This window comes from Balaenoptera acutorostrata, chromosome 19 (assembly GCF_949987535.1).
Source record: "Balaenoptera acutorostrata chromosome 19, mBalAcu1.1, whole genome shotgun sequence".
NCBI classification, from domain to species: domain Eukaryota; kingdom Metazoa; phylum Chordata; class Mammalia; order Artiodactyla; family Balaenopteridae; genus Balaenoptera; species Balaenoptera acutorostrata.
In genome coordinates, this window is record NC_080082.1 from 34,331,447 (window position 1) to 34,348,975 (window position 17,529).

At 50.7% G+C, this 17,529-nt stretch overlaps 2 protein-coding genes across 17 annotated transcripts in view; one reads left to right on the plus strand and one right to left on the minus strand.

Moving 5' to 3' along the window:
• The window catches only part of BRD7 (bromodomain containing 7), a 38,555-nt gene extending 34,253 nt beyond the window's left edge, over positions 1–4,302 (plus strand). For 8 of the 11 annotated variants that reach the window (XM_057533811.1, XM_057533803.1, XM_057533813.1 and 5 more), the window contains 5 exons: positions 428–481; positions 2,839–2,953; positions 3,255–3,398; positions 3,610–3,753; positions 4,065–4,302. In XM_057533811.1, the coding sequence (XP_057389794.1) occupies positions 428–481; positions 2,839–2,953; positions 3,255–3,398; positions 3,610–3,753; positions 4,065–4,120 (513 nt within the window). In that variant the 3' untranslated portion in view covers positions 4,121–4,302. The remainder of the gene's footprint in view (positions 1–427; positions 482–2,838; positions 2,954–3,254; positions 3,399–3,609; positions 3,754–4,064) is intronic. The other 3 variants (XM_057533804.1, XM_057533807.1, XM_057533809.1) reach the window with 1 other exon arrangement.
• A 1,264-nt stretch (positions 4,303–5,566) lies between these two features.
• The window catches only part of ADCY7 (adenylate cyclase 7), a 61,165-nt gene continuing 49,202 nt past the window's right edge, over positions 5,567–17,529 (minus strand). For all 6 annotated transcript variants that reach the window (XM_057533802.1, XM_057533797.1, XM_057533798.1 and 3 more), the window contains exons 16-27: positions 16,360–16,457; positions 15,336–15,420; positions 14,815–14,940; positions 13,866–13,964; positions 12,645–12,838; positions 11,642–11,729; positions 11,103–11,258; positions 10,259–10,405; positions 9,581–9,685; positions 9,087–9,201; positions 8,363–8,487; positions 5,567–8,160 (exon numbers count right to left, since the gene is read on the minus strand). In XM_057533802.1, the coding sequence (XP_057389785.1) occupies positions 8,014–8,160; positions 8,363–8,487; positions 9,087–9,201; positions 9,581–9,685; positions 10,259–10,405; positions 11,103–11,258; positions 11,642–11,729; positions 12,645–12,838; positions 13,866–13,964; positions 14,815–14,940; positions 15,336–15,420; positions 16,360–16,457 (1,485 nt within the window). In that variant the 3' untranslated portion in view covers positions 5,567–8,013. The remainder of the gene's footprint in view (positions 8,161–8,362; positions 8,488–9,086; positions 9,202–9,580; positions 9,686–10,258; positions 10,406–11,102; positions 11,259–11,641; positions 11,730–12,644; positions 12,839–13,865; positions 13,965–14,814; positions 14,941–15,335; positions 15,421–16,359; positions 16,458–17,529) is intronic.

Below are 17,529 nucleotides of genomic sequence, written 5' to 3' on the forward strand. Positions count from 1 at the left end.
GCATTTGAATATTTTACATTCTCTGCTGTCTGCAAGTATTGCCTCTTTTCATGCAGAATACACCCTGGAGTACTCCTATCTTCTCTTTGTCAGAGATTTCAACCACCTATTGCTAAAAATAAGACTCCATTTATTTAGGTCCTTGTATGCTATTACCAAGTACCTTCTTAAACATGTGTGTTGCTTCTTGATTGGTCATAGAACTATCAGTCTTGAAGTCACCAGTAATATGTACTCTGGACTCACAAAATACTCTCAAAATGCTAATAATTATATCTAATTCATTTTTGGTTTAAAAAATTATATTTTGATAATCCATATTCTTATTCCTTTTATCTTGCCGTGAAACTCTTGATGTTTTTCTGTTTTCCTTGATATTAGCCTTTTTATATATCTTTTAATAAAGTGTTTTTCTTTATCCTTACAGTCATCTGAAGATGAAGGCCAAACTAGGACACTTGACACAGCAAAAGAAATGGAGGTGATTATATTTTTTACTCTTTTTAAGAAATATTTAAATGGCAAATAAGCTAAAAAGCCTAAATGATAAAGCTTTTATTTTAAAAGAAAAATATTTATTGAGTGTCTCCTGAGATCAAAGAACTTTCTTTGCCTGTGGGGAATGTAGTAGCAGCGAGTGCAGTAGATAAGCACACATGTAAACAAGGGAGCCAAAGCCAATTACCGTACAGAGTAAATGTACATGTTGTGGGAACGCAGGTTGGGGAAACCAGCTGCTTTGGACAGCTGAGGAGATCCTCACAGAGGGACTTCCGGATGAACTGGGTCTAGAAGGATGAACAGGGTTCCCCCAGCACAGGCCCAGGTTTGTGAAGTGGGTAGAACTTCATGTGTAATGACCTGAATAGATCTGAGCAGGCAAGGCACATGTGCAGAGCACCCAGAAAGTGAGTGACCACAGGGTACCTGGAGAGAGGAGGAAAGGTATTGAGGACCAAATGATGAGTCATATATGCAGTGCTTAAGAAGTTGAGATTTTATTTTAGAAGTTAGACTGCTGTGATCAAATGTGGAGGCGAGAGAGGGTCTGGAGGGAGGGGACCAGTGAAAAGCTATAGGACTTATGCTAGTTAATTTTTTGCTTAGATAACAATACTGTGGAAGAGAGTGAAGATGTACGATAAAGAGAAATACAGTAGAAATAAAATTGACAGGACCTGCACAAGGTAGATATTAGTATTGTTAGCTCATATTGGACATACAGGAAAAGGAGCACGGCTTTGGCAGGGAAAGAAATTTCACTCGGTTTCAGGGCTGGTGAGTGTGATTTGAGACATCAATGGAGGTGTGGATCTGGAAGTTATTGGTGTCAAGGTAGAATTATTGTAGGTATTAGGTGACTGAGATTGTCCAGGCAGGACACGTAGGCTGGGAAAAGGCCAAAGAACAGAACCTTGGAGAGGCCAGTAGTTAAGGTGGGAAGACCACGGAAGACTGATGCAGGAAAGAGTCCAGCAGTGTCAGATGCTGCACAGAAGCCCAGTAAGAGGAGACCAGCAGGTGTCATTTGTAACCTTAATCAGAGTAATTTCAGTAAAATGGTGGGGCAAGATAAAGGTACCGTGAGTTAAATGACTGGAGGAAAACTGGGACATTGAAGATCAGAGAGACGTAAGCTCTTTGAAGGGAAAGAAAACTTGAAGATGTGAGATCAAGTAAAGACAGATGCAAATGTAGATGGTACTGACAAAATCATGTCATTTTCCAAGAAAGAGGAGCCAAGCAAGGTCATGTACTTGGTGAGCCGGCAAGAATGAAAGAAAACTTCAGAATGGGAAAGAAAGCTGGGTAAGAAGTTTATTGAATAGAGTTGTAAGGGCCCAGGCGAAATGGCAAACCATAAGTATCAGTATGTACTGATACGGTTTTCTCCACCACACACTTTTAGCCCGTATGTCGGTAGAGAAATAGGATGTTCAGACTGTCCAAGCTCGGAGTGCGATACCAAAGTATAAAAGGAACCATTAACTTTTGTTTACTCATTGTCAGGATTGTCAGGATTGATCTAAAAAGCAGTGTTGGGGTTATGGAAACTCCGAGTCTTGTGATTCCAAAAATAAAACTCCACCCTTTTTAGGATTTTGTTTCTCCCATGCAATACTACAGCCTGGCTTTGGGGCCTGGAGGAGACCCAGGAAGTATCTTTTTTTTTAAATATTATTTATGGCTGTGTTGGGTCTTCGTTTCTGTGCAAGGGCTTTCTCCAGCTGTGGCAAGTGGGGGCCACTCTTCATCGCGGTGCGCGGGCCTCTTCACTATCGCGGCCTCTCTTGTTGCGGAGTTCAAGCTCCAGACACGCAGGCTCAGTAATTGTGGCTCACGGGCCTAGTTGCTCCGCGGCATGTGGGATCTTCCCAGACGAGGGCTCGAACCCGTGTCCCCTGCATTGGCAGGCAGATTCTCAACCACTGCGCCACCAGGGAAGCCCCAGAAAGTATCTTATTATGTTCAAGATCTACCACAGGGGAGTGCAAGTGTATGGACTGAAACACTGCCTGTGAACCTCAGAAACTGCAGCCTTGTCACAGTCACCAAAAGCGCTTCACAGAGTCGGCAGTAACGAGGCTTTTATCTTTAGAGTGGTGATGAAACAACTGATGCAGATTGTGTAAGACACACCATTCCATTACCGAGAAGTGTGATTTATGGACACTTTTGCCAGGATTTGGGAATGGCATTTTAAAGGTTTTTATAGGTATCAGAATTATAACTCTAAATAGGTGAAATAGCTTGGCTTATAAACACAAACCATCTTCTTAATTTCTCATTCTAGCACTGTCAGGGCTTAGCAAGCTCAATTAATCTTTTTTTTTAAAGCAGATTACAGAAATCGAACCAACAGGGCATTTAGACTCCAATAATCAAGACAGGCTTACAGCACTGAAAGCAGTAACAAACTTTGGAGCTCCAGTTGAAGTTTTTGACTCGGAAGGTAAGTGTCTCCAGAGGGTTTGAAGGAAATACTTCACGACACAGGCAGTCAAGATTTAATGTCACAGTAGCACAGATTAACGTAGCCATCCATTCACTACAGGAACATCTTGACTGGCCATGCTTCAGTGGAATAGTAAAGCATGTCTGTGGTGTTGATTTCATTTGAGGGGGATTACTCCTTTGAGAAGACTAACCAATAAATAGCAAAACCCCAGAGCATAGTACTCAATTTATTGCACAAGATCACGTACAAGTATGTCCATGTTATCCTTAGTAAGTTATTTTTCTTAACCACACAGAAGCTGAAGTGTTCCAGAGGAAACTTGATGAGACCACCAAACTGCTCAGAGAGCTCCAGGAAGCCCAGAATGAGCGTTTGAGCACCAGACCCCCTCCCAACATGATCTGTCTCTTGGGTCCCTCATACAGAGAAATGCATCTTGGTATGTTGTACCTCTGGTAGGAGAATAAGGGTGCTTAAAGGGAAAATTTCTGAGTAGTGATACCACAATAAAGTAACACTGAAGTGAATACCATGGACAGTATTTTTTTCCACTTATGTATTTATTGGGCTTTTGTTTTGTTTTTTTAAGTTATCTAAAGGAACCACATTTCAGTACCTTGAACTGTCTTTATGTTGATTTTTCTTTCCAGCTGAACAAGTGACCAATAACCTTAAAGAACTTGCACAGCAAGTAGCTCCAGGTGATATTGTAAGCATATATGGAGTCCGAAAAGCAATGGGGATTTCCATCCCCTCCCCGGTGGTTGAAAACAACTTTGTAGATTTAACAGAAGGTACGTGCCCTGTGTCTCCGGTAGAGTGGAGGGCTAAGTGTGAGTAAAAGTAAACATTGGTCTTCCCCCTCCAAGTAACATCTGAAAGGTTTTGTCTCTGCTGTTAACATATAAACTATTTAGTTTTCTTTCCATCTTGTCTAAGGAATAAAGATTTCACACATTTGCCAAAAAAAGCCACAGTGATGCACCTAGTCTTTAACCTTGAACATAGTAAAGAAGGGCTGTCAACAGTTACTCTTTTTACCTTCACATACCTTTTTTAATTAAAAGGAAAAAAGTACTGAATGAAGGGGGTTTTTTTCTTCCAGATTTTGAAGAACCTAAAAAGACTGATGTTACTGAGTGTGGACCTGATGGGATTTGAAGCTAACTGGTATTTGATTATATATTATGTATATATTTTTTTCATTCTTAACTTGGAAATGCTTTTTCAGAAGATATTAAATATTTGTAAATTGTGTTTTTAATTAAACTTTGGAACAATTAATTTTAATGTTCCAGAGATTGGACTTGTGTTAGGTAATAAAGCTGAACCTGGGACTGTGAGCTGTAGTGTGCGTATCAGCTAAGTTACCCCTTCACCTTTCCCTGGGGCTAAATCTGAGGAGGAAATGATAGAGAAAAGCTCAGAAAATAAAACAGCCTTTTTATGGCCATCCATTAAAAGAAGTTCCCCAAATAACTGAAATCCCTCAGTTTTCCACATCTGCCGTACTTCTCATTAAGGAAATTATAACCAAATGGTTCCTGACTTACCAGATTTCACCTTGATGATTTATTTAAAAAGTGGCCTTGTGAGGAATGAATGATTTTGACCTGTTGCCATCCTGAGCAGAAAGTGGGTGCGAGTAGACCTGGGCAGAGTTCTCGCAGAGCAGGGATAGTGCTGCTTCCTTATGTTGCACAGGCAGCACCATGACTGAAAAACTCTTCTTTAAAATCCCCATCCAGTGAGATTTTTCCATTGTTATACAATGAAAACAAATACACTTAAAATACCTTTAGAATTTACTAGTGTGTCCCCTATATACCTGTTGGGAATGATGTCCTTATGTAGAAGGATTAGGGGCTTCCCACCACCACAAAAACAAAACAAAACGTATCAGGAGTTTCATAGCACTAACTTGTCTAGTGTTCCTTTTTGGTTTGTTTTTGCCATTTGTCAGAGGGTTATTTGGAACTACGGTAAAAGGATAAGCCAAATAAGATAACAAAGTAAATCATCCATGAATACATAAGGAAATCAGCAAGCTTAAAGGAAAGTTTACGTTTCTATTTACTGTTTCTCACAGGTCACCTCTGCCTCTGCCCTGCCCCCTAAACTAACTCATTTACTTTTACCTGAAATGCAAAGGTCAAGTGCCCAAGCAGTCTAATTACTTAAGTAGGAGACAACGATGTGGTCCTCTTCTATAACCAGGCACTAGACTGTAGCCTAGTTCAGTGAACAAATTAAGCTTAAGACCCTACTCAGACTGCATGGAGCCCTTCTGTAAAACACCCAGGCAGGAAGCTACTTTATTAGTTTCTTGACTTTGAAAACTAACACTTAACAAGTAGGGTGAAGGAAAATTCAGTCTCTCAAGAGAGTTAAGATGACCTAATCTTTCAAAAACATACTTGAAATCATATGCCAAGAGAATTAAAGAATCAGTTCAAATATGTATTTATCAAGTCTTTTTAGAGTTTGTCTCTCAAATATAATTCAGGCAGCAACCGACTCAAACTTTAGATCTACTTAGCTAATAAGGTAAGTTCCTGAAGACCAAGAAAACATTTAAATTCAAAACACCTTACGACATCAGGTTTTCCAAATTGCTAATTTAATCTATGAAAAGCCAAACAAAGGAGAAACACCGTTGCTTTATAAAAATGAAATTATAACATTTTGAAACAAATGTTACAGGTCTATAAATATTCAGTATACAGAATAACCCCTAGTCATTTGCATGTACTTTCTCAAAGCATATTTCTGTACATATACACAATGTATACAGTGGTTAATGATCTTGTCAGGAAATTTTCTTAATAAGTAAACCAGACAACTTCAGGTGTGATTTTCACTAGCATCAGTGAGGCCACCTCAGTAGAAATTGGAAGCAGGTCCCTGACCCATAGAGAAGGTCAGTGTTAGGAAAGATACTTGTCATAAAGCAAAATGACACCTGTGAAGAAATGACTTGGTAATTGGAAAACAAATTTATGAAAAATAAGTGATTTTTACGGTCAGTTAGTTATACACTATGATCTGATCATCAAAAACTCAAAACTTAATATTCTTATCATCTGAGCACAGTGAAAGAAAAATACATGAATGGTAACCAATTATTTTTTAAAACTCCCAACTGGGATTTCTTTGCTGGAGGAAAAAAGTAATTTGCATATTGCAAGAGCAGAAGTATGTCCACCTCAGAGAGGCCCAGCACACTGATGAGTGTCTACACCATATCAGTAACAGAACCTTCCCGACTTCCCAGGAGAGCCCTGTTGAGCAGCCCTGGTCACTCCTCATTTTAAGGGTACGGATTTCAGCATAGTACTTAGATGAAGAACTGGTGTGTAAAAAAGGCAATTTAAGTACGGCTTATTTCCCTTACCAGCGTTTTCACAATGAAATTCCTTTAGGCCAGCAAGTTGTTGTGATTTATTCCTACCTATTCCAGTTTCATGCAGAGCATCAGCTCTGCCAAGAGCCCACCCAGCCCCCAACAAGACACAGCACCAGCAGGCAGCAGCTTCGGCTCCAGTCCCTCCCTGCCCGTGGCTGGGGTGCCAGCTCAGCCCACAGCCCTCCGTCCCAGGCAGACCTGGCTGCTCAGTCACCTGTCTGCAGCGTTGTGTGGTCTTTTGAAGCCTCACGTATGCAAGATTTTCTGTGTAATTTCAGGGGAGTTCAGGGATGACTTCTGGCTAAGAATTCCTGCTATATAGTGAAATTCAGCTGTATTTATTAGAAACCCCGGGGATACTGTGGTTATGAGGTAATGAAGTCAGTTCAGAAAAAGGAATGGGCAGTTCGGTTATTATTTCTCACCTTGAAACAACATAGGTAGACTTCTTTCCATTCTTTTGGAGCTAAAGTGCTGTAAGACACCACCTCACAGACCTGGCTTTTTCACTTGCCTTGATTCATTCAGTTCAGAACAAGAACATCCGAGCACCTGTGAGAGGGCTGGCTTCCCAGATACAGGAACCTCTACACGTGCTGATGCTGAGTAGATCCTCTTAGTGTTGAAGCTCTGCAAAGCTAGCTATGAGGACTGAAGGAAAGGAAAGAACTACAGGCTTCTCTCCACACGGACTCCATTCCTTTCCAGTATAAAGCTAAGAGTTGGAGGTTGCAGCGGGTGCTCAAAAATGCGTGAGGAGTCAAGGAAGGGCTAAGAGCTTATACCTTATTTTCTAGGCTTTTCTCATTAAACCTAATCTCAAAATTCTGGCTTCAAAGTTGTTTGATTCAAAGCCAAGGCTGTGACACTCCTTGCCTTCCTACTGTGAGCCACATTGCTCTGGGCTCCACCCACAGCTGAGCTGATCCCATATGCTCACACTGGACCGTGGTCCCACGTATGTGTCAGTGGTTACAAAGGCAGAGAAGATAATTTGTCTAGCATCTCAGAAGTCATTTAAAGGATAATAAATACCTCCATTAACAATGTATCCATTTACAACAGACACATGCCAAAGATGACAAGAAGTAAGAAGTGTCCACTGTGGGGTTTTCTCCCTATTGTTTGAAACCATTTATAGATTTAAAACAAACACCCTTTCAACTCTTGACCAGAATGCCTGTATGAGAGACGTGGACTCTTGTAGCTGTTCTGCTGGGGAGAAAGGAGTCTCCACCCATCCTGGACAAGAAAAGAAAAAGGAGTCTCGCCTGTGCAGCTCACAGGCCAAGGGGGAGTAGGGGTGGGCGGGGTTCTCCAGGTCATGCTCTGAGGTCTCCTCCACAGCACCTGGGGAAATGAGGGTCTAAAACTCACAAATGAGCCGTTCTCTGCTGTGCCGGAGGCCGAGTTGCAGACTCCGACAGCACAGAGGTTCTGGCTGCCTGTGTGTAAGGCTTGGTGGTCACCTCAAGCTGAGAAATCCTCTAGTGCCAGTTCAAGGAAGCCATGCACAACCACCTGCTAGGGGTGGTAATGGCCAAACCCTTGGACTGCCTTTGTGACTGACGTGGGGCTGAGCCTTCCCCCTGGCTTGCTTCAGGGAAGGAAATCGGCTTCCAGCATGTTCTGCACCTACCTAAAACTCTCAGTTCAGCCCCAACCCTTGAAACTTGGCAGTATCCGTACAGACAAAGTAAGTCCGCAGTTCACCTTTGCCTTTGACGTTAATCAGTCCACGGCATTCACAAGAATAACCTAGTCCCTGGAGGATGGTACATGTCTCTTCAGTAACCTGAAAAGGAAAAGAAACCTAAGTCTTCAGAAGCAGAAAGAAAATCTGCTGTGGGAGGGATGAAGAGAAATCGGCCGACAGGGTCTGGTTTCCCTCAAGAATTTTGTGGCTAGAATCCCACAGCTGACTGATGGCCCGGGCCCCCTCACCTCTGGGAAGTTCTCTCCCCCTTGGGCACAGGTTTCCCCAGGTGAGCTTTTACCTGGATTTTCCCAAGTTCTCCGGTGCTCTCCATTCGACTGGCAACGTTGACCGTGTTTCCCCAGATATCGTACTGAGGTTTTCGTGCCCCAATCACTCCAGCAATCACGGGCCCATGGTTTATGCCTAAAGAACATGTTTGCAGTTAGCAGATCATAGAGGCAAAGCCTCAGGCACAGAATCCACCCGGCAACCACAGAAAGCGTTGACAAAACAACTAAAATGAAGGTTGGAAGGGTGCTTCCTGAGTCTGACGGGAGGCGGTACTTGGGATGGGAGGAGAGCGCTCTCTCGGCAGTTTTCAGGCTGTGCTGGATGTGAAACCTGCATCCACTGTGAACACTTCCTGTATCTACTCATCTCCTCTTGAACAGTAAATGGGCTTTGAGCGCTGACCCTGTTAGCTAACAGTGACTACTTAGGTTAATGATTTTGCTTTGTTCTCAATGTATTTAAGGTCACCTCTTTACAGCCAGGGATTTGGGCTTTCCATTCCCCGCAGTGATATATTCCCATTTACTTAAAACTTGCCAAGGTAACTTCATAAATAGTATGCAAAGAATTCTTATTACCCAGTCACTGGGGTTTTCAGATCAGAAAGGGATTTCTAAAACTTTTCATAGCAGATGGCAACATACACCGGACTGAGAGTGGGTTTGCCAGGAGGCGGGAGCTGCACAGTCCCACCCAGAGCTCAGGCCCAGCCCGCCTTCCCAGGGCCTCACCAACTCGGAGGCGGAAGGAGTTGAAGGAGTGCCGGTTGATGCCATCCAGCTTGCTCATCAGGGCGGTGCTGAACTCCACCATGATGCCGATGTGGGCGTGCTGCCGCTCCAGGTCCTGCAGGACAGAGCACTCCATGGGGCCAGGGCCACTCGCACCCCGTCCTCCTGCCTCCACCGGCTGTCAGACGGACGCGCCAGAGCACCCTGACCTGCTGAGCGCTGCGTGCCGGCCTGGGCACGAAACCCACGGGGGGCCACTGATGGGCAGAGGTGTCCCGAGGCTCCTCCACACAGGGTCTAGGACCTGCTCCCCCACCTAAGCGCCCCTCCTGGTGAGGGGCCGCCTGCCCCAACCCCTCCACCAAAACGCTCCCTCAGGCTGAGCCGTGAGCTCCTCTGCCCTTCCCTCATAGGAGGGGGTACGGAGAGGTGCCCCCTCTAAGTACAGTGTTGGTCTGGGGCTGGGACATGAGACCACCCGATTGCCTGGGTACCTGGTTCTCGTGCCCTGAGGGGACGCTGAGCCCTGCAGCTGCCATGTACGTGCTGCCGATGGTCTTGATCTTCTCCACACCACTGAACTTGGGCTTTAACAGCAGCTATAAGACGAAAGGAAGCAGGCCATACAACACAGCTGCAGCCCAGGCCTGTCCCAGATTCTGAGAAGGGGGTAGGATTTCCTCCCACCACCACTCCTAATGCAAACATTTCTCATGCGGGGCCCTTCCCACCTCCGTACAGGTGGGACACAGCCTCTGGGTTCTCTCCCTGCTGCTCCCTCTCGTCTCTGTTCCCTGACATTCCCTGTCTCTTCCATTCTCATCTGGTCTCATTCCTGCTAAGGAGCAAACACCCCGCCCAACAGTATCTACACAGGAATGTCGATTATTTGCAGCTAAGAGTTAAGCCCAAACTGAGTGACTTCCTTTGAAACAGGTTGCTAGCAGGGGCTTAGCAGGAAATCAGACTATTCTACAACCTAAATCTAAGCAAGCTGCCCCTCACAGAGAAGATAAATTACACAGTGAAAAAACAAAACAGCAAACGCATAGGTACTTTTTATAATTTGCGTACCATGTGTTCTCCCCAGGGGCGCCGCAGCACACGTGTTCAGTGGGCGCAGGGTGCCCCCGGCCCCACCCTGCCCTCTCCAGGCTGTGTGGAGGCCTTACCTCGTCAAAGTCAGCTATGATCTCGTTCAACAGGCGCAGGCACTCCAGCCCTTCCTTGTTGACGTCGCACTCCGTGTAGAATACTTTGAAGTCCGGCACGGATGCAAACATGACACACACGCAGTCGTAGGACTGATGGTACCAGTCCTGGATTGGGGGTGGGAAGAAACATGACCCTGTGGCCACCAGACCTCGTGGGGGGCGCGGGGCAGGGGGAAGCAGACTGGGGAGGCAACTCCTCGCACTCCAGGAGCAGATGCTGGCTGTACGTGGGACTCGAGTGGGGGCCGTTACAAAACAGGAGATTCCGAATCGATCTGTTGGGGAGGGTCAGACTCAGGTTGGTTTTGGGCTCCTTTAAGTACCCTGGGTCTGTACAGCTGGGTTTGAGAACCCCTGGGTAGCAGAAGGTAACAATCAGGAGGCCTGGGTTCTATGCTCACTGGGCCTGAGTTTCCATAGATATAAAACTCTCTGCTACATAGAATTGGTAAAAACGCATGTTTTCATCAACAGATGGTCCAGACTGCAAATACCTGGATATTTGATCCTTGCAACAATCCTGCCAGCCAAGTACTATCAGCCCCATTTTATAGATGTGAAAATCAAGGCCCAGGGCAGTGAGATATCTTGTCCACAATCACCCCTGAACCCTGGTCTCTGATCCAAAGCCTGTGTTCTTGCAGCTAACACCACACATTGTCTCCTGGGTGCATCAGTGAGGCCAAGAGCCATGGAAACCAAGTGCAGAAAGCACCTTGTCGCTATAGCGCGTCCCTCCACAAGACCGCATCTGTACCTTCAGTCTCCCTGTCCTAGTGACTGAGCCCCTTCTCACCCACACCTCGTTTAACTTGTCACCAATGAAGTGGGCGGCCACGTGGGCTGGCAGGACATTCTCTAGAAGAAGGCGGTTCACATTTTCCATGGTTTCAAACTCCTCGTGTTCCTTCTTGAACTTCTTCTTCCACAGACAATCCAAGCGGCAGTAATAGTCAATCTGCGGACAGAAGGGAACATCGGTGTCCTGGCAGCAGCGAGCGAGGGCAGAGCACACTCGTAACCCTGGGGGCTAGGGAACCAGCCCATCAGCACTCCACCCTGTACCCCTGGCAGATGTCTCCAACTCAACAGCCGCTCCCCAGTCAGCCACGACTCCTAATTCTCAAGTGACCCACAGGATTAAATGTCACTCGTGTCCTGATGGGAGGTAAGGACACTTACTCAGGACCCTGACCCAGGGACCAGAGTTCCCCGAAAGACTGCAGTCCTGTGTGCTGCTCCAAATCTGAGGCAGCCCCAGCCCCACCCCCCACCTCTCCAGAAAGAGGTACAAGCAGCCACGCTGAGCTAGGGACGCGGTGGGCGCCTCCTGGGCCGTACCTGTCTGGAGAGCATGATGAGGGTGGTGTAAAACAGGACCAGGTAGAAATTGATCATTGTCTTCAGATCCCATGAACAGGACGGGGAGCTGTGGATATGAAGGGGAAAGGCAGGCGTCATCTCCACTTCCGCCCAAAGCCCCCCGAATTCAGGGGATGGCATGAGGCCCAGATGCAGGGCCAGCCCATGGGAAAGTAAGCAAGATGGGAGATCGTTGCCCTCGGAGCTCACGTTCTTGTGGTTGGCAAACAGGACGCTTCAGGTTGTAAAGAAAAGAGGGACGTACAGTTGACAGGGAGGTGACATCTGAGCTCACACCTGGGTCTCAAGGAATATTCATGGCGAAGTCTGAACGAAAGCACTCTAGGCAGGCAGGAGAGCAGCCAAAGGCAGCCAGAGCTCCTCGAGGTGAGCAGGGCTTGCAGGTCGGCAGAAGGAATGTGCAGGTGCAAGCCAGATCCACAGGAGCAGACCTTGTTCTGGGTCCCCAGGTTCCTGCCTTTTAGTTCAAGGGGGGCCAGGCCCCTGCTCCTCGATCCACTTGAGGCCCAGAGCCCCCAGAACTACGCACACGCCAGCCCCTCGCATCAGTCTGGGAGTAGACCAGAGCCAACTGCTCTCTCCAGAGCTCTGGAGACCCAGGACATGGCTCAAAGCAGGGGACTGGGCTAGAGCTGAAGCCTCCGCCTCCCCACCCCAGACTGGCCTAGAGACAGGATCACCCAGGTGGCCTCCTGGGACCGGGGACACCCCCTGCAAATGAGTCACACTCAGCTCTGAGTGCTGCAGACCCAGGGCCTGAGCCCATCACTTCCCCTTCTGTAAAGCGGAAACCATGCCACCTGCCGGTCCAGCCCACACGGTGTCCAGTCCAGAGGGGACTGTGAATGCAAAAGCACCTTAGTTTGAAATGACACTGAGACAAAACAAGAAGTGCTACAATGGGCCACAGTCGAGAAAGGCAGTGGGCAGGGGTCCCGGCAGTGTGGGACCTGGGCCCCACCTGAGGGTGCCATTGGCCTTGGTGAGGTTGCCCAGGCTGTGGCCACAGCAGTCCCACTGCCAGCACGGGGAGACGTTGAAGAGCACCAGGTAGGCCACCAAGGCCACCGTCAACAGCACGACCTTCAGCTCCAGGCTCATCCGCAGGAAGACAGAGCAGGCGATGAAGGCCAGGATGCAGCTGCAGGTGTAATACTGGGGAGACGGGGATGTCAGTCACCCCACCATCTCCCGTCACCAAGAGGCACCTCCCGGATCAGAGGTCACCCAAGGGAGGGACACCTTTAGCCACAGAGGAATCCGTGAAGAGCCAGTGTGTCTTCAGCACCACTCTCTGGCCTCACTGACCTCCCTTAACAAAGAGCAGGCAACGGAATCTAAAACTTTCTATATTGTGTTGTTTTCACTATATTTTTACTTCCACTTATGGCAAGTGAACTCATTTAAAGGGAAAAGAAACACAGTAAATAAAAATGCACGTGCTGGGGAGGCTGTGACAAGGTCCAGGCAGTGGTCTGAGTTCCGCCATGAGCCGGTCCCTCCCAAAGTGCATCTCTGCCCATGTTACTCTCCTGCTCAAGAGCACGCTGTGGCCCCCTGCTGCCCCCAGAATAAAGACCAAGCTCTTCACCCGGGCACTCGTGCTCCACTGGAGCTGGATCCAACCCACCGCTGGCTTCATCCCCCAATCCTCCCCCGCCCCCTCCCCGTGACACGACCACCTGAAACCTACTGTGCCCACTACCTGCCTTGGCTTTTTTTCACTGTCCCCTCTTCCAACCCCCGTCCCATAACCTTTCTGCCCTTTAGAGACCAGCTCAAATTCACCACCACCCCCCTCAAGTCCCACAGCCCTCATCCTGTCTGGGAGGGCGCTCCAGGCGCAGCTTCTGGTGTCAGCCCACCTGGGCCCAGTCCTGGCTCCGCCGCCTATGAGGCAAATCCGTCAGCCTCCCCGCGCCCGCTTCCCCATCCATGAAGTGGAGATCATGACGAGCGTGGTCAGGAGACAACCACCAGCGCAGGGCGCTCCCACCCTCTCGCCTTGTACCCAGGCGCCAGCACCAGGACCCCTTAGCCCCAGCCGGCCCTGCTCTCTCGCCTCGCCTGGGAGAGGGGGGACTCGGCTCTTCCATGTCCATGGGCTCAGGTGCTCAGTGTGCTCTGAGCGTGCAGGGACAGTCCGCGTGAGGGCACAAGGAGCCCCGAGGGACACACTCACCGGGAGGGGCTTGCACAGGGTCCTCTCCCAGCCGCTCATGGCCCCCGGGCCCGTCTCGTTCCCAGCAGGCAGCCCTGGGGCCGGGAAAGGCATCAGCGGCTACAGAAAAGACAGGTCCCCGTGAGGGGTGGTCCAGGCACTCCAGGGTCTGCCCCGGCTGAGCGGGGCTGGGGACCTGGAGGGGGCAGAGGGCAGGGCCGGGGCCTCCGAGAGCACCATGGGCATCTCCTGCCAGGCCCGGCTCTAAGCCTGGCCGAAGCCTCTGTGCCCCCGACTTCCCACCGCAGCTGGCAGCTTCACTGCGGGAAGAGGGAGTCCAAGGAAGGCACAGGGACACCACCCCAGCGCCTGATGCGGGGCGGGGGGAGAAGCTGGGAGCAACGTTTTCAGTGAGCCCCCTTCTCCCCAGGTGACACTGAGGGAGGTGGTCACAGAGTCCCGAGCGCAGGGGACACGGAGATGGGAGAGACTCTGGCTCTAAATGTCGGAGGGGGGAGGACCGCGTGGGACAAGTGCTGTCTGAGCCCAAAGCACACGAGCCCAGCCCGAGAAGCAGGGCCCAGGTGTCCCCTCCAGCTTGTGCCCAGGGCTGCTCATCCCCAGTGAGGAGACTGGGTCTCAGAGAGGCTGAGACAGGACCTCCTCAGGGTCCGGAAAGAAAGACTGGGACGTCAAGGACGCCGTGGTGGCCCTGTGGGGTCGGCCACGTGAACACTCTGGGGGCCCCCAAGTCCTCATGTGACAAACACAGGGTGAGGAGCTCAGAGCCGCCACGGGAACCTCACAGGGCCCACCCACAGGGGTCACACCAGATGGGCTTTTAGGCAACAGGATTATAGGATTCTAGAATCCGGAGGTCCCCAGGGTCAAAGACTGCTCCCTCCTCCCCGGAAGCGTGCACGGCCCGAGGGGTCTTTGCCAGGCCTGCCGTCCCCGCCGCAGAACCCACCAGGTTGATGACAGCGACAGTGAGCAGGCTGCCGATGGTCAGGACGGCCAGGGACGCCCGCAGCAGGGGCTGCGTCTCCACCCTCTCGGAGATGGCTCGGAGCGCGCCCCGGGCCGGGCAGCACCTCTGCGGAATCACAGTGTCATCACCCAGCACCCACACCCGAGGTGGACGGAGAGCCCACAGGAGGCCTGGCCCGGGGGCCCACAGCCCAAGGGCCCAGCAGAGCGAGAGCTTCTGAGAGCTCCGCTGGGGAGTCAGGGGTGCTGTGCCCGCCCGGCCCAGAGCTCAGGACACGTGTGGTGCACAGACAGAAGGGACAGCCCCACCCTTGGGGCCGGGGACAGCCACAGCCGCTTGCGGACTACTAGCACCTAGGACGGAGATGCCTGGGAGAAGCCTCCGGACCGTGCTCCAGGCCGGAGCGGCAGGGGTCACGGGGCCGGGGCTCGCACCACCACAGCCCCAACACCCGGGGGGCCCGGCCTGCCCGCCGCCCAGTCGGGGGCCTCCCCACTCACCAAGAGCTCACGGGCAAAGCACAAGCCTAGTACCAGCCCGAGCACGCAGGCCACCAGCCCAAAGGACACACCCAGAGCCGCCATCCTGGAGAGGAAGGAAAAACCTAAGTTCTGGGGGACCCTCTGCCCGGGCCCAAGCCACCGGCATGCTCCCCACCCCCCAGCGCCTCAGTTCACCTTCTCCCCCTCCCAAACGGCTACTCTGCACTCAGCCGAAAGGGCACACTGCACACCGTGGTCCAGCTGCCCCACGAACAACACACAAGGCCTGGCCGAGACACGAGGACCAAGATCAACATCACGCCCCGCTTTCCGGGCCAAGTTTACAAGAAATAACTGATTATACTACAGCCTTCAGACTCTTGCCCGGCACAGAAGCACCATCTAAAAGCGTTCCCTATTTCGTCTTTATTAAGCACATCCTGAACCACGATCCTAGTGGATCCTTTGGCCTAACTACCCTTCCAGAAGCCGCCAACTGGCTGACCTTCCTCCCTCCCTGTGACCTCAGCCCCCTGCCCCCGCCCCCAGCAACAGAGCCCTTTCGCAGAAGCGTGAATCTCAGCAGCTTCTGTGTACTGGCCACACACCCTGGATAAGGCATTAAGCCCCCTGGCCTCAATTTCCCACACCTAAGAGGGAGGTGGTAGCAGCTACGGTTTTAGGAGTCTGCCCCTCTAGGACTCCAAATACCTCAGGCAACAGTCACAAAAAACTGAAATGCCTGAAGGGCCATACAGAAAACAGGTGACTTTGAAGGCGAGAGGCATCTGGGAGTGGGGAGGTCTGCGGCTTGAGCGAGCAAGCATGTTCAACTAAAACTAAAAATAAACGTTGGCAACTCCAGGTATGGGGGCCACAGTGCCAGGTCCAGTTTCTGGGGCTCTGACGCCTAAAGTGACTAAAGGTACTAACTCTAACAGACAGCCCCTTCCTGCAGGTTTTCTGGTGGGATCTGCAAGGTCACCACCCCTCCTAGCCCGACCCCAGTGTGCCTGACCATCCGGCCCACCCGCCGACTGACCTGGGCATCAGCAGGGCATGGACGAGCAGGATGCAGATGAAGACAAGGCTGGCACAAGCAAAGTAGTAGCGGGCCCGCGGGATGGGTGCCAGGCGGTACTGGGGGCGACAGAGACTGTGAGGGGTGGCCGGGCAGCCGAGGCCCCGCCTGCAGGGCAGGCTACTTGCTCTGACCCCTTCCTGGGCTCCACCCTGGCTCGAGTTAATCATCTCTAAGAAAAACCTTACGCCCCCTCCTTGACTTCCTCCCCTCCTTGACTGTTACATCATCATGAACAAACAATTTTCATCTGTTTCCATTTTGCAGTCTCTCTTTTATATTTAGAGGCGATACCTTCCCCTCCCCCACCCCGCCCAGGTCTCCAACTTCATTTCCAAGGTCCCTGTAAAGCCCGTAGCCCAAGTCCGTGGGCGAGAACCAAATGGGAGCTCTGGGGCTGCTGCGACTGGGGCTAGTGGCGGGTCTGTTCTCACCCCAAACCGAGGAGCACGGCCAGGTCTGAGCCCCAAGCCATCGGGCGGGGGCCTGTGCTGCCCGCCCCTCCACACCCGGCACCATCTCAAGATCTCAGCCCACAGGGCTCCTGCCGCAGACGAGCAAACCGAGGCTCAGGGAGCCCGGCAGCCTGTCCAGGTCTCACAGCCAGCAGGAGGCCCGCCAGGCGGCTCTCCTGGTGACCACACCTGCCTCCAGACCCCAAGCTCCCCACACACTCAGGGAGCCCCCACAGTCCTGGAGGCTGAAGCGGCAGAGCGGTCCCAGCACCAGAGGGCCTTGGGCTGGGCCACTCCCTCAGGCCGCACCTGAGGCCAAGACGCCCCAAACCTTGGGGTCCGTGAAATGGGTACCGTCGCCCACCTTGGCCAGCAGGTGAGGGCAGAATGACACACGCGTGCCTTGGATGTTGCCAGAACCAGTAGGCCCTCGATAAATAAGTGAATGGTCACTAGTGGGACACAAGCATGGCGTTACAGCAGCCAGAAGGGGGAACCGGTCAGGCCCCGTCAAACTGATACTGAGTTTGGGGCTTTCTTCTAAAAAGTGCAGAGCCAAAGGTGCGCGCTGGCCCCTATCAGCACTGGCTAAGGTTTGGCATTTGAAGGGAGCAAAGTCTCCCAAACCCAAGTGGGGGAACCACTAACAGGGGTGTCAGGTGCAGGGGCGAGGCCA